Raw genomic sequence first — 13,263 nt, 5'->3', positions numbered from 1 at the left:
TCAGCGGCTCCGGCTCCAGCATCGCTGTTGGCTTTGACCCCGGTCCACAGGGCCCCCAAGGATCCAGGCCTGGATACCGGTCGACGCCGGTTGACCTCGTGAAACCTCCACCGATGTCGACCCCACCGGCACCACCTCTGACGTCACCCGTGCACCCGGACGATGTCCTCCCCGGTTTCAGTCCTGAAGTGTACACGGCGCCAGATTCCAATGCTGATGGGGCCTTTCTACCCTATGTACACCAGCCTCCATATTTTTGGCCTGTTCCACAGCCTTCAGAGGAAGGGGACGACTGGGAGGGGTCTGAAGACCCTCTCACAGCACAGTGTGAGCTTGACCTGGACTGGGTTGAGGATTTGGGGGAGGCCAGCGGTCTTGACACCTCCAGACATTGGCATGCTAACTACTCCTACTGTGGCTATGAAGGAGAGTGCGAGTTATGCAGTGGTGTTGTGAAGGGTGGCCGAGGATCTCTACCTCGAACTCCCTACAGTGGCTGTCAGGACTAACCTCCTGACATAAGTGCTTCAGCCGACTACTGCCTAGGGGCCGACCACGACGACAAGTCGTGCCTCGACTTTGAAAGCTAGGCGGGAGCGGTCCCGCAAGCTGCTCGAGATCCGACAGTCTGCTCCGCTCGAGGTCCCGGTCGAGAAGGAAGTCAAGGGACCGGTCGCGGAGCCGGAGACATCACCGTTCATCGGACTCCAAGTCCTCGCATTCAGTTTAGTCGAGGCATTCAAAGAAGAAGTCGAAGAAGCGACTTCGCTCTTCTGATTACCCTCACCGGTCGCGCGACTCGGCCGAGGGTTCGGGTGGCCGCAGGCGCCGCATCCGGTCCAATACCCTTCAGTCCCTGGACTGCATGCGACGCTGGAAGAGGTTTGTGACTTCCTCGTGGCCATGAGGACTCACTTTACTCCTTTGAGGCCTGCCAGCGCGCCTTCGGGCCCCGCGGGTATGACTGGGGGTCCTAGCAAGACGGTGGCTTCGGCCCCGGTGCCGTCGTCGACTTCGGTCCCAACGCCGCAGGCCCCCGTGGGATCCACGCCTGGATCCCGGTTGACGCCAGTTGACATCAACACTCCTGCGCTGGCGCCGACCCTCTTGCTGCCGCCCCCAGCGTAGTCAGAGGTCCCTGGTTTCAGCCCCGGTCCGGCGTCGGCTCGGCGCCGTATCTGGCGTCGATGGGTGGTCCCTTTACCTATGACTTAAGGCTCTACAATGGTATCTGAAGTTCCAGTGGGCACAGCATCAGGGCAACCTGTCCGACCACGTCCTGATCTCGGAGGGCACTGCGAAACCGCTGCAGTGGTGGCTCACAAATCACGATTGGGTCAATTGCAGATCCCTCTCCCTTCCTCAACCGGAGAACACAGTGGTGACGGATGCGTCCCTCCTGGGATGGGGTGGCCACATGGGAGAGGCGAAGATTAGAGGCCTCTAGTCTCCGGCGGAGTCCCAGATCCACATCAACCTTATGGAGTTGCGGGCGATCCGACTTTCACTGAAGGCATTCCTTCCCTCTGTCCGGGAAAGTGTAGTACAGGTGTTCACGGACAACACCACTGCCATATGGTATTGCAACAAACAGGGGGGGGGTCTTGTACCCTTTGCCAGGAGGCTCTGCACCTCTGGACATGGCTGGAATATCAAGGCGTTACCTTGGTGGTTCAACACCTGGCAGGTTCCCTGAACGCCATGGCGGACAAACTCAGCCTTGGTTAGATCTATTCACCACAGAAGAGAACGCGCAATGTCATCAGTTCTGCGTGTTGGAATTTCCAAGGCGGCACTCGCTCTGCAACGCTTTTCGTCACGAGTGGAGCTGCAGTCTGTTGTACGCCTTTCCGCCTATACCACTTCTGCCCAGAGTGCTGAAGAAGATCAGGCGCGACTGGGCCCAAGTCATCCTTGTGGCTCCGGACTGGGCACGAAGATACTGGTATCCCGAGCTACTCAGCTTGTCAGTCGATTCCTCGATTCGTCTGCCTCTTCAGGAGGACCTTCTGTATCAGCAACAGGGGACGGTCCTCTACCTGAACCAGTCCAGTCTCCACCTACATGCGTGGATATTGAGCTGCGGCAGTTGAGGCCATTTGACTTGCCTCCTGAAGTCTGCGATGTCATTCTAGCAGCTAGGCGTCCCTCCACAAAATCGGTTTACGCCTGCAGGTGGAACAAATTTGTGGCATGGTGCACAGCAAACGCTGTGGATCCACTTTCTGCCCCTCTTTCAGAGATTCTCCTCTTTCTTCGTTCACTTGCCCAGCAGGGCTCTGCTCTGGGCACTATCAAAGGCTACCTCTATGCAATTTCAGCCTTCTTGAGGCTTCCTGATCAGCCTTCTCTTTTCAAGTCCCCTGTTGTAAATAGATTCTTGAAGGGCATCACTCACATGTTTGCTCCTGGTCCTTTCGTGATGCCTCAGTGGGACTTGAATCTTGTTTTAACCTATTTGATCTGCGCTCTTTTCGAGCCACTTCACAATTGCCCTCTGCGTCTTCTGACTCTTAAGACTGCATTCCTGGTTGCCATCACCTCTGCCAGGAAAGTGAGTGAGCTCCAGGTTCTATCTTCTAAACCTCCTTTCCTCTCTGTCCATCCAGACAAAGTTGTCTTGAGAACTCGTCCTTCTTTCCTGCCCATGGTGGTTACAGCCTTTCATATCGGGCAGTCCATCACCTTGGCCACCTTCTTTCCGCCTCCGCATCCCTCAAAAGAGGAAGAGAGGCTCCACTGGCTGGACCCAAAACTGCGCTCTCCTTCTATCTAGACCGCACACGCCAGTTCCGGGTGGACGACCAGCTCTTTGCTGGTTACGTGGGCGCTAAGAAGGGACGGGCGGTGCACAAGCGGACCATCTCTCGATGGGTCGTCTTGTGCATCAAGGTCTGTTACTCCTTGGCGAAAAAGGAGCCTCCTGTTGGGCTGAGGGCCCATTCTACTCGGGCCACGGCGGCTACTACTGCCCTGGGTCGGGGAGTCCCCTTGCAGGACATGTGTCAGGCAGCTATGTGGGCCTCGCTGCACACGTTTGCCATTCTGTTCTCCAGGACTTTCTGGTGTGATCTTGGTTCGCAGACCCACCACCAGTGTTGGTATTGCTGGGGTATCTATTCTAAGGTAAGGAATCTAACACTAACCTGTTTCTTTCAGATGCACAAGTTACTTACCTTCGGTAACAATATGTTCGAGGCATGTGGGCTGCTGAATTCATATATGTGCATAGATCGCCGCCTAGTGTTGGGTCCGGATGATCGCACATTGATGTCCTGGAAGAGTCTTCGAAGTATCACGAGATAGGTGGCTCCTCCCCTGGACTACAGTGCGCATGGGCATCCTCTCCATCTTCAGATTATTTTTTTCCGCCATTTGGTTCGAATGTACTTTCTTGACTCAAGTTCGGAATCAGTATAATACTCTTTGCGCAAAGCCGAAAGGCCTTCGGGGCATCTGTAAAGCAGCAACATGGTCTACAACGCACACATTTACTAAACACTATTGTGATGATGTTCAAGCCAAACAGCAAGCTGCTAGGCCAAGCTGTTCTTAAAACTCTCAAACTACTGAAACAGATACAGGTGTCCACCGCTAAGGGAGGTACTGCTGTATAGTCAATGCTCAGTGCGAGATCTGCAGCTCATATGCCTCAAACGGAAAATGCTACTTACCAGTATGCATCTGTTCTTGGCATGTAGAGCTGCAGATTCTCACACACCCACCCACCTCCCCGGGACCTGTATCTGTTCCAGTTCTATCTTACTTAGATATACACACATGGACATCTTTTCTGTTCTACTAACTCCATCATTTCCCATCATGGCGAAAAACAATCTAAGGATGGAGTCGATGCCCATGCGCACTATTGTCCAAGGGAGGAGTCTCCTATCTTGTGACTACAAAGGCTTCTTCCAAGACGACAACAAGGTGCAAGCATCCGAGCCCAACAACAGATGGCGATCTAATGCTCAGTGTGAGAATCTGCAGCTCTACATGCCAAGAACAGATGCATACTGGAAAGTAGCATTTTCCTTTCCCTTCCTCCAGCTTAGCACTGTGGTCTGTAAATACTGCATGCCTCATGGGCCATTATTCCTACTCCATCTGGGATACGGTCGCGCAGGGGATGTCTTAAGGCCCGGAGGAGGCTTGGGCCGTTCTCTCCCAGGCAGTTGCAGATGGGAGGGATGCACTCAATTTCGCCTCTAGTAGTTGACTGGATACCACTGACTCACTAGGCAGAACAACTGCCACATTGATAACCCTGAGACACTACGCCTCGTTGAGGACATCCAGCTTTTCGGGGGATGTCCAGTCAACATTGATGGACATGCCCTTTGATGGCTTTTTGGCAACAAAGCAGACTCAACGCTTGAGTGCTTCAAAGATTCTTGAGCTACGGCCAAATCTTTAGTCTTTACTGAATCGTCTTGTCTACCCAAGTCTGCTTTCTGTCCCTTTCATAGCTATGGAAGCAGCGCCCAAACACGGGCCTAGCCACAGGCCCACGTAAGCTGTCCAGCCTCTGCATGGCCGCGAATGTGGGTCCCAGCGTCCTTGCGGGTCTGGGAGCCTGCGTGTGGGCCTGTCTACCATGGCCAACCCCGCCACTGGCTTCAAGCCTTCCTAGTCTGACGTTCCAGGGCCATATTCGGTCATTGGGTAGCAGGATCCTCAATCACGTCTCCCACTGGCAATCCATCACGTCGGACAGGTGGGTTTTGCAAATCGCCCGAAGGGGTTACTCCCTTCCTTTCGAGTCTACCCCTCTCTCCATGCCTCTGCCTTATGACCGCAAGTCAGAGGATCATTTAGCACTTCTCCACCAGGAAGTTTCTGCTCTTTTGGCCAAGGGAGCAAGAGAGAGGGTGCTGATGTCAGAAGTAGGTCGTGGTTGATATTTCAGCTACTTTCTGCTGCCCAAGAAGGACAAAGGTATGAGTCATAGTCTAGACGTATAGGTCCTCATCTTCCTCTGGAAGGAGAACTTCAAGTTGTTTACGTTGGCTCAAGTCCTGTCTACCTTTGACCCCGGAGACCGGATGGTGGCGTTGGACTCTCACAACACTTATTTCCACATTTCTGTTCTGCCAGCCCACAGACGCTATCTATGGTTCATGGTGGGCCACGAGCACTTTCAGTTTACCCTGCTCCCCTTTGGCCTGACCAGTGCCCCTCGGTGTTCACAAAAGTGATAGTGGTGGTTGCAGCTCATCTACGTAGATCAAGGTTTCCAGTCTTCCCCTATCTCGACGACTGGCTGTTGAAGGCAGGCTCCCCACAGGCTGTTGTCGCCCACCTCCAGACTATTGTGTACCTCCTCCATTCATTGGGGTTCACTATAAACATGCTGGAGTCACACCTGATCCCCTCTCAGATGCTCCCTTTCATTGGAGCTGTTTTGGACATGGTGCACTTTTGAGCCTATCTTCCCGAACAGGGAGTCCGGGATATTTGGGCTATGATACCGATGTTTCAGCCTCTATCCCTGGTTTCGGGGACAATGACTCTGAGGCTGCTGGGCCTCATGGTATCTTGCATCCTGCAGGTGGATCATGCCAGATGGCATATGCGGGCTCTGCAGTGGGACCCGGAGTTCCAGTGGGTGCAGCATAAAGGGAATCTTGCCGACTATTTCCAGATCTCAGATAGGATTACGACACAACTGCAGTGGTGGTTTACAAACCAAGATTGGTTCAGAGACAGAGCCCTCTCCCTTCCCCAACCAGATTTAACAGTGGTGATAGATGCTTCAATCCTGGGATTGAACCTTATTTTCACATACCTTGTGTGCTCCTTCGAGCCTCTTCATAATTGTCCTCTCAGGCTACCTTCCTTGTTGCCATCACCTCTGCTCGCAGGGTGAGTGAACTTCAAGCTCTGTCTTCCAAGCCCCCTTTCTTCTCTGTGCATCCGGACAAGGTGGTGCTTAGAACACGGCCTCCCTTTCTAATGTGGTTACACCTTTTAATATGGGTCAATCTATCATGTTGCCTAACTTTTGCCCACCTCCGCACCCTTCCAAGGAGGAGGAGAGATTCCACCGTCTGTACACAAAACAGGTGCTGTCCTTCTACCTTGACTGCACCAAGGATTTTCGGATGACTTATCAGCTCTTTATTAGGTCGAGCCTAGAGCAGCACATGCGCTGCTTGCTCGACTGTTAGTATGGGGGTTTTGAAAGTGCTACCCACAAGTTTTTCCTGGCCTCAAGCTTGCGTGCTGCACGCGTGCATGCGCGCAGCCACCATCCGCCTTTCTTATCTCTTCCTCCGCATCGCTGGCCATTACTTTCACGTCCGCGCAGCCTTGTATCTTTCACGGCCGCGCGGCCATTGCTTGTTTCTTCTACTCAGGATGTTCCCATTAAGACGCAGAATTCTTTGTGTGAGACATAACTTACAATCGTATTCATAGAGCTAATCAAAATCTCTCTCTAGCGATTCACCCTTTAGACGAATGTTGTGAAATATACATTTTAAGGCCGGTTTAAGGTTCCTGGGTGCTCAGTGAATTATAAAGTACATTGTTCTTTGGCTGGTCTAGCAGGCAGATGGAGAATGGATTAACTTAGTCCACACTGTATTAAGGGACATCACCTGCGCCATAGTCTCTCGAGGAGAATGTGACGCAGAAGTCATTCGGTGATGCAGGCAGACCTGTCCAGCTGAAGTAGCTCGCACAGAGAGAACCACGCATGTGCGGGGCCACCATGCTGCTGATGATAAGGCTTGCACAAGCTGTGGCATGCCAGGAGCGAATCAGCATTGCCAGGCACTACAAACAGAATTTGATGGCCGTGGTGCAGAATACAGAAAAGTGTACCCTGCACGTGCAGAGAAGCGAAGGGCGCCTTGCACAGGAAATCATCTCTGATGACCTGCATGTGCTTAGACAGTGCTACACTGATTTATTATGCCAGGGCATTAAGAGTTGGTTTTGGAGGGCTAGACCAGAATTTGATCAGACAGTTTTGACCACTCAGCCCTTCTAGTTTCAACAACAGTGGCCTTTGAGTGAAAGTGCAGAGAGAAGATTGTGAACATCAAGTGCATACAAAGCTCACTTTCTGTGGTTATAACTATTCCCAGTGTAGAGTGACCCCTGACTCAGTCAGACTAATGCTCACTTAGCTGTGCCACACTAAAACTGCAAGGCACTAATAACAAGCATTTGCAATGCAATAGGTCTCGTATTTACGTGAGTTTTAGCTATTGGCATTGTAAATGACAATGGCTTTTATTTATATTTTGGTTTTTAAAATGTAAATAAAAGGCATTGTCATTTTCAATGCCAATAGCTTAAACTTGCATAAATGCGAGACCTAATGCATTGCAAAAGCTTGTTGGACATGTTGGTGCTAAGAAAGGTGAGGCTGTTAAAAAACGTATTATCTTACGATGGTTTGTGCTTTACATAAAGATCTGCTGCTCTTTAGCTAAAAATTAACCTCCAGTGGGGCTGCATGCGCACTCTTCTAGGACTACAGTAGCTACCACTGCATTGGCACGTGGAGTCCTCTTCTTGCTACTTGCCAGGCGGCAACGTGGGTATCTATTCACATGCTTACCAGACATTACTGCCTAGACAGCCAATTCCAGAGGGAGGGCTATTGTGCCCATTCAGTCCTCCAGGAATTTCTTGGTTGAACTTGGTTTGCAGTGTCTCCTCAGGGGTTGGTATTGCTGGCGTATCTATTCTAAGGTAAGGAGTCTATAACTGTCTCTTTCAGATGAGCAAGTTACTTACCTTCTGTAATGATGTATCTGTAAGAGACATATGTTAGTTATAGATTCCTTACCGCCCCACCCATCCTCCCTGCTCTACCAACTGATTTCTATGGATGGGGACTCCCATACAGGGCCCTAGTTGTTGTGCACTAGTGGTCAGTGTCTTACATGGCTCTGTGCTTCTAGCGTGGAAAGTCGTGTCTGAACTGACGTTAGCGCGCAGGGCCGGTCCCTAAGTAGGCACTGCAATGTCTTTCCACTGGCCACGATACTGACAAGAGGCGCAGAGTCGACCGCCACCACCTACCGCCGAGCAGGGGTACTGCTAAAGAAAAATCTCTGGATCCAGTCTGACGCCTGGGGGAAATTCTAAGGTAAGGAAGCTATAACTAACATATGTCTCTTACAGATACATAGTTACCGAAGGTATGTAACTTGTTCTTCATACATAGCTTCTGACTCCCCACTACTCTTTGCGTTTTTTGTTTAAATTTATGTGCCAGAAGGAGAACTGACACAGTGGATGAGTGTGCAGTGGCGTGGCCTTTGCTTATCCATCATAGGCAACTTACTTAATGATGTTTTTTGCTTTTTCTGCAGACTATTGAGAGCCTGCCTATAGACTTTGGAGGCAACCCTAAAGCACAGATTGCTGCAAAGACTGTGTTTGAGTTGGCTCATCAACATGGGGATATACTGCGAGAAGGCTGGAAAAACATAGTGGACTCCATGCTGCAATTGTTTCGAGCTCAGTTACTGCCAAAGACCATGGTGGAGGTAATGCAGTGTTATCATTAACATAAGAATAATAATGAGGGATCAGTAGGTGGTGTGCAGTCCAGTGAAGAACCTTTTATTAACTTTTCAGATGATGCATCATAATCATCACAGTTTGATTATTTCCACTCAATTATTGTTTATCATGATTTTCAGAGAATTTGAAAATTGTTTATAACTGGACCTGTAAGGCAAACTATCCCTTTCTTACATATTTAAGAAAAAGTCTGAGACAGGCTAAAGTAATTCAAAAGTTTATCGAACTGTGTACGTTTCCTGAAAGGGTTCCAAACAGACACTGAAACTAATGGAAGTAGGAAAATAGAGAAACATAAGTTTTGTCATCATGGAATCATGAGTGGATTGAATTGCCAAAATACTTTCATAAACCTATAAATAATGCCCCTTCAATGTATAGGATCCCAGTACTTTTCACAGCGTATTTCTTTCTGATGGAAACTTATAATTGTAAAGTCTTCACATTTAGAATATCCCCTGGCAACCGACGGGTCCTGGAAAAAATAACCAACAATGCTTGTATGCCGGAGTACATGGTGCCATACATCTGTGCGGTTACTTTCTACTGCCCTGTAAGTTATGGAGTTGAGCTGCATATAAATTCCTCCCTTTCACACAGACTTAATTTCCTTTATTTCCTTGCCCTTTGAAGTGGATCAGGAGCTCTGCTCTCAGCTTTGGCTGATTTCTGATGACCCTAAATTTACAAACAAAGATGCCCCCCCCCCCATGCAGTGACTGCAGAAAGCAGATGTTGGCACCTGAGCTCTGAGCCTTGCTCTGTCATATGACAAGTATGCCCTCAGACTTCCCAAACCAATTTGGAACCAAGATGTGAAGGTCTGTCACTGAGCACAATATGGTTTCCTGATCAAAGCATAGGTCTTTTTCCAACCCCACACTGTTGTTCTGGTCTTGAAGCCATTCGTACACACTTCTTCACAGTACATATTGTCCAGAATATCAAAGCACAAAAAAGCCAAGTACAGGAGGGCAGTGTAGGAGAGTAGGGTCTGCAATCCTATGGTCACCCCAGATTTTTGCTTTTTGCTTCACTGGTTTACGACTTTCCCTGGCTGTGGGCCTGCTAATCAGACCCACAGCCTAGCTGTTCTCTCTCTAAATTGACACACATTTACTTTATGTGCATTTACCAATTGGTATTGGGTCACTCTTATAAGTCCTTGTACAGTGTACCATAGGTACCCAGGGCATAAGTGCACCCAAGGCCTACCAGGGGCTGCAGCATGTATTATGCCACCCCTGGATGGCCATCTAAACAGATACAACTGGCTGGTAAAACAGCTGGGGGAAGGTGGTGTAATCGCCCTTTGCTGTAGATGTAGTATACCTATATCTAACCCAAAATGGACACATATATTCCTATAAGTCACTCCTATGGCCGGCCTTATCAATCATGAAGACATAGTGCTTGGAGATATGTGAGATGGTGCTCTAGCATGAGCTGAGCATGTCTGCAGCTTTTGGAACCATGACCTGTAGCTGTTTCCATGATAGTGCCATACCATATACTCTTAAGCGCATTATAATCCTCGCGGTTATTGCTAACTTTGGTTTGGCATTATCAAAACATGTCGAGTAAGGTGTCATACGATTTGGAATACTACCCCCTCACCAGTTCTGGCGACGGGGGTAGCATTCCACCCTTCTGGAGGGACACGACATGTACAGAAGTAGAACCCCGGTTAAAGTTAACCAGAGCCTCAGCATCACAAAATGGATGCTGCTGCCACAGACACAAGTCTGACCTCCTGCTGCTGGGAGTCCTTCCAGCAAGGGAGGCCTGGACAAAGGGTTTCCTCCCTGGGGAGGTGCCAGCACCACTCCAGACAGGACTTTGTGTATCCAGATAGGCAGGGCTGAAAGGAATGAGACATGCCTGGGGCACACAAGGTGTCCCTGTGCATACCCTGGTTCAAACCAGTTGCTGGGGCACTCCAGCTCCAGCTCTGGCGCGAAACTGGACAAAGGATAGGGGGTGTAACCACCCCCTTCCTGGTCCCACCCATGGGAGGGACCTAGTCGCTAGGACAGCCCCTATTATTATTATTATTATTATTATTATTATTATGTTTCTAAAATAGACCCAGAATCGACCCCCGAAGGGGTATCTCCGCGCTTGCCTTGGGAACCCGTCCTGGCTTTTCCCTGTGAGATAGCCCCTACAGGGCATCCCCAAGGTGAAAGCCAGGCATCCCGCCGCGGGGGGCCGTTGTGGAGATTAAGCAAGCTTAATGCCCAGAGTTGCAGAGTGTGAACCCATGATTAGGTCAGGCACCGAAGCGAGAATTATCGAGTCCATGAGCATTTGAGCTCAAGACCCTGCCGCGTCGGGAATCGAACCCTGGTCCCGGGTCTTGAGGAAATAGAAATTTTTAGGTAATAAATGTGTCCCCCACTCACACCCTATCTATGCACCCATGTTCCATGTATGTCGTGTAATTCCTTTCCCGTGCCTGCCATGAAGACGCATATGCATTTGCGTCCAACGTTAACATGTCAATTAATCAGTTCTCCAAGAAAACCACGTTAATTTGGCTCTTAGGCCTATGGTGCCAACGTCTTTACATGGTGCACTTTTAAATATCGCAAAGCACACGTTCTTCACGTTTTTCTGGCTCAGCCGAGCCAGGCCCTTAATTGAGACTCCGAGTCTCTTCTGTCTCTGAAAACTGCAGTTTAGGTATGCATCCCTGACCCCTGCCTTACTTCCTGCTCAGCGAAGCGGTGCCCGGCTCGGCCTGGCCTGCCTGCCAAGACAGTATTTTGCCTACTGTTATCTGCTCAGCCTCCTCGAAAACACATTCCAGTCTAGTGAAATAGGTAAACATATTTCCGGCTGCAGAACAAGGGCCCGGCCTTCCTGTCCTCCTTGCAAGTGATTTACAGAACCCGTTACCATGGTAGGTCCATGGCCCCACGCATTGCACCAAGACACGTATGCATGCACTAGCATTCAGTATTGAACGGCCTCTGCCCGAGAGACCTTTTACTTCAGACAATACATCCTCCAAACATAAGATACCAGATATGCTATAGGTGCAGGTCGTTCTGACATCCCAGACACCAGTCTCTTCTACTAGTGCTAAAAGTCAAGCCCCCAGTTCTCCCCAGTCACACGTCATGCTCAGTTGCGCGCGCACACAGGGTAAAGGTTTCTGCTGACCCTGCAGAATTTCTCTATGCATCCACCCACCTATGACACTTTTGTGACGTTTCCAGTACACACCTCCGTGTAAATGTAAATGTAAATGTATAGGCATTTATATAGCGCACTACTTACCTGTAGGGTCCCAAGGCGCTTCAACCGCTGCGAAACCCTTCCTGGCTTCCCTGAGAGATGGTCCCTTAATGGGTATCTCCAGGGTGAGACCAGGCATCCCCGGCGGTCTGGTGGGGCCGTTAGTGAAGATGAGGCAAGCTAATGCCCAGAGTTGCCGAGTGTGATCGCTGATCAGAGTGGGCACCGAGGCGAGAGAATTATCGAGTCCGCTGACCCTGGTCCAGAAACCTGCCGCGCCGGGAATCGAACCCTGGTCCCGGGCCGTCCTCTGCTCTCGGGTCTGCCGCCTCTAACCAGTGAGCTACACTACTTCACTAGTGTACGCCCCTGTACACGCCCTCTTTTACGCCCATGTGTTCTTATCTCTCTCTTTTCACTTGTTACGCCTACTGTATTCATTTCAATTATACTGTTTTACTATATATAATGTGTGATGTTAATAAAATGTTGAATATCCCTTCCTGAACCTTAGTGGTGATGGAACTCGATGTCCCGGTTCTCGAGAATCTTAATTAAAGCCCGTATGACTCAGATACCACGGACTCTGCCTCTCATTTATTGAGCTATCCTTTATTATCGTTTAATGTATAGAAAAATAGTCCCGGTAATTTTATTTACCACATAAATCTGGTGCCCGAATAGGGACCCCTCCCCTTCATCACGCGCTGGCGATGTACGCAGGCCCCTGACCCCTTCTACAGCCGTGACGGAATCCTGTGCACACCTGCGGGTTTTCCTGCTATCTCCCTCAGGCCCACGGAGGAGACGGAGACTGCGGTCCGGCATCCAGACGAGGCGGTGAGGAATGCGGAGAGTCCCGACCAGAGCCCCAAGCCGAGAGAGCAAGGTCTGAGGTATCCGGAGGCCCACCTGTTCCGAAGCGCATGCGTAGCAGCGTAGTAGACGTCGTAGCAGTCCAGTCCAGTCCAGTTTCCGAGGCCTTCAGTTTTGCTTCCCGGTGAGTACCGTTGTTGGGAACGCATCTAGACGGGTTCATTAATTTGTGCCCGGTCAAGACGGGTCTGGGTACACAGACCTGGTCCAGACGTGTTCACTTAGGTGAATACGGTATGACGTGTCTTTTTATGGGACCGGTATGTCTGTACTGTTCTAGCAGTGCATCTAGTGATTCAGTATTCTAGTATTGTATCTCGAGATTTCAGTATTCATGTTTTTCTATGTATCGGGTAGTATCAGTCTGAAATGTTTTAATGTGTTTAATGTCGTGGTATGAATGATTGTTTGCTATTCATTACTGTGTTTATTGTGTTCACGTTCAAGTAAGTTCAAATATGCCACTGTTCTCGAAATTACGTCAGATAGGAACTAGGAAAGGGATACTCGAAGAAGCAGTTCCCGTCCCGCCTAGGGACACTCCAGGACATTTTATGTACCATAAGCATGGCTTAGATGCCATACTGTACTTAGACT

General features: G+C 49.9%; 1 protein-coding gene across 6 annotated transcripts in view; it reads left to right on the top strand.

The window, feature by feature from the left end:
• GBF1 (golgi brefeldin A resistant guanine nucleotide exchange factor 1) overlaps window positions 1–13,263 on the top strand; it is a 2,509,897-nt gene that overhangs the window by 1,428,251 nt on the left and 1,068,383 nt on the right. For all 6 annotated transcript variants that reach the window (XM_086922141.1, XM_086922138.1, XM_086922142.1 and 3 more), the window contains exon 24: window positions 8,334–8,510. In XM_086922141.1, the coding sequence (XP_086778267.1) occupies window positions 8,334–8,510 (177 nt within the window). The remainder of the gene's footprint in view (window positions 1–8,333; window positions 8,511–13,263) is intronic.

This window comes from Lissotriton vulgaris, chromosome 5 (genome assembly GCF_964263255.1).
Source record: "Lissotriton vulgaris chromosome 5, aLisVul1.2, whole genome shotgun sequence".
NCBI classification, from domain to species: Eukaryota; Metazoa; Chordata; class Amphibia; order Caudata; family Salamandridae; genus Lissotriton; species Lissotriton vulgaris.
Note: the sequence above shows the minus strand (reverse complement) of the source record. Positions and strands in the feature narration are given on the sequence as shown.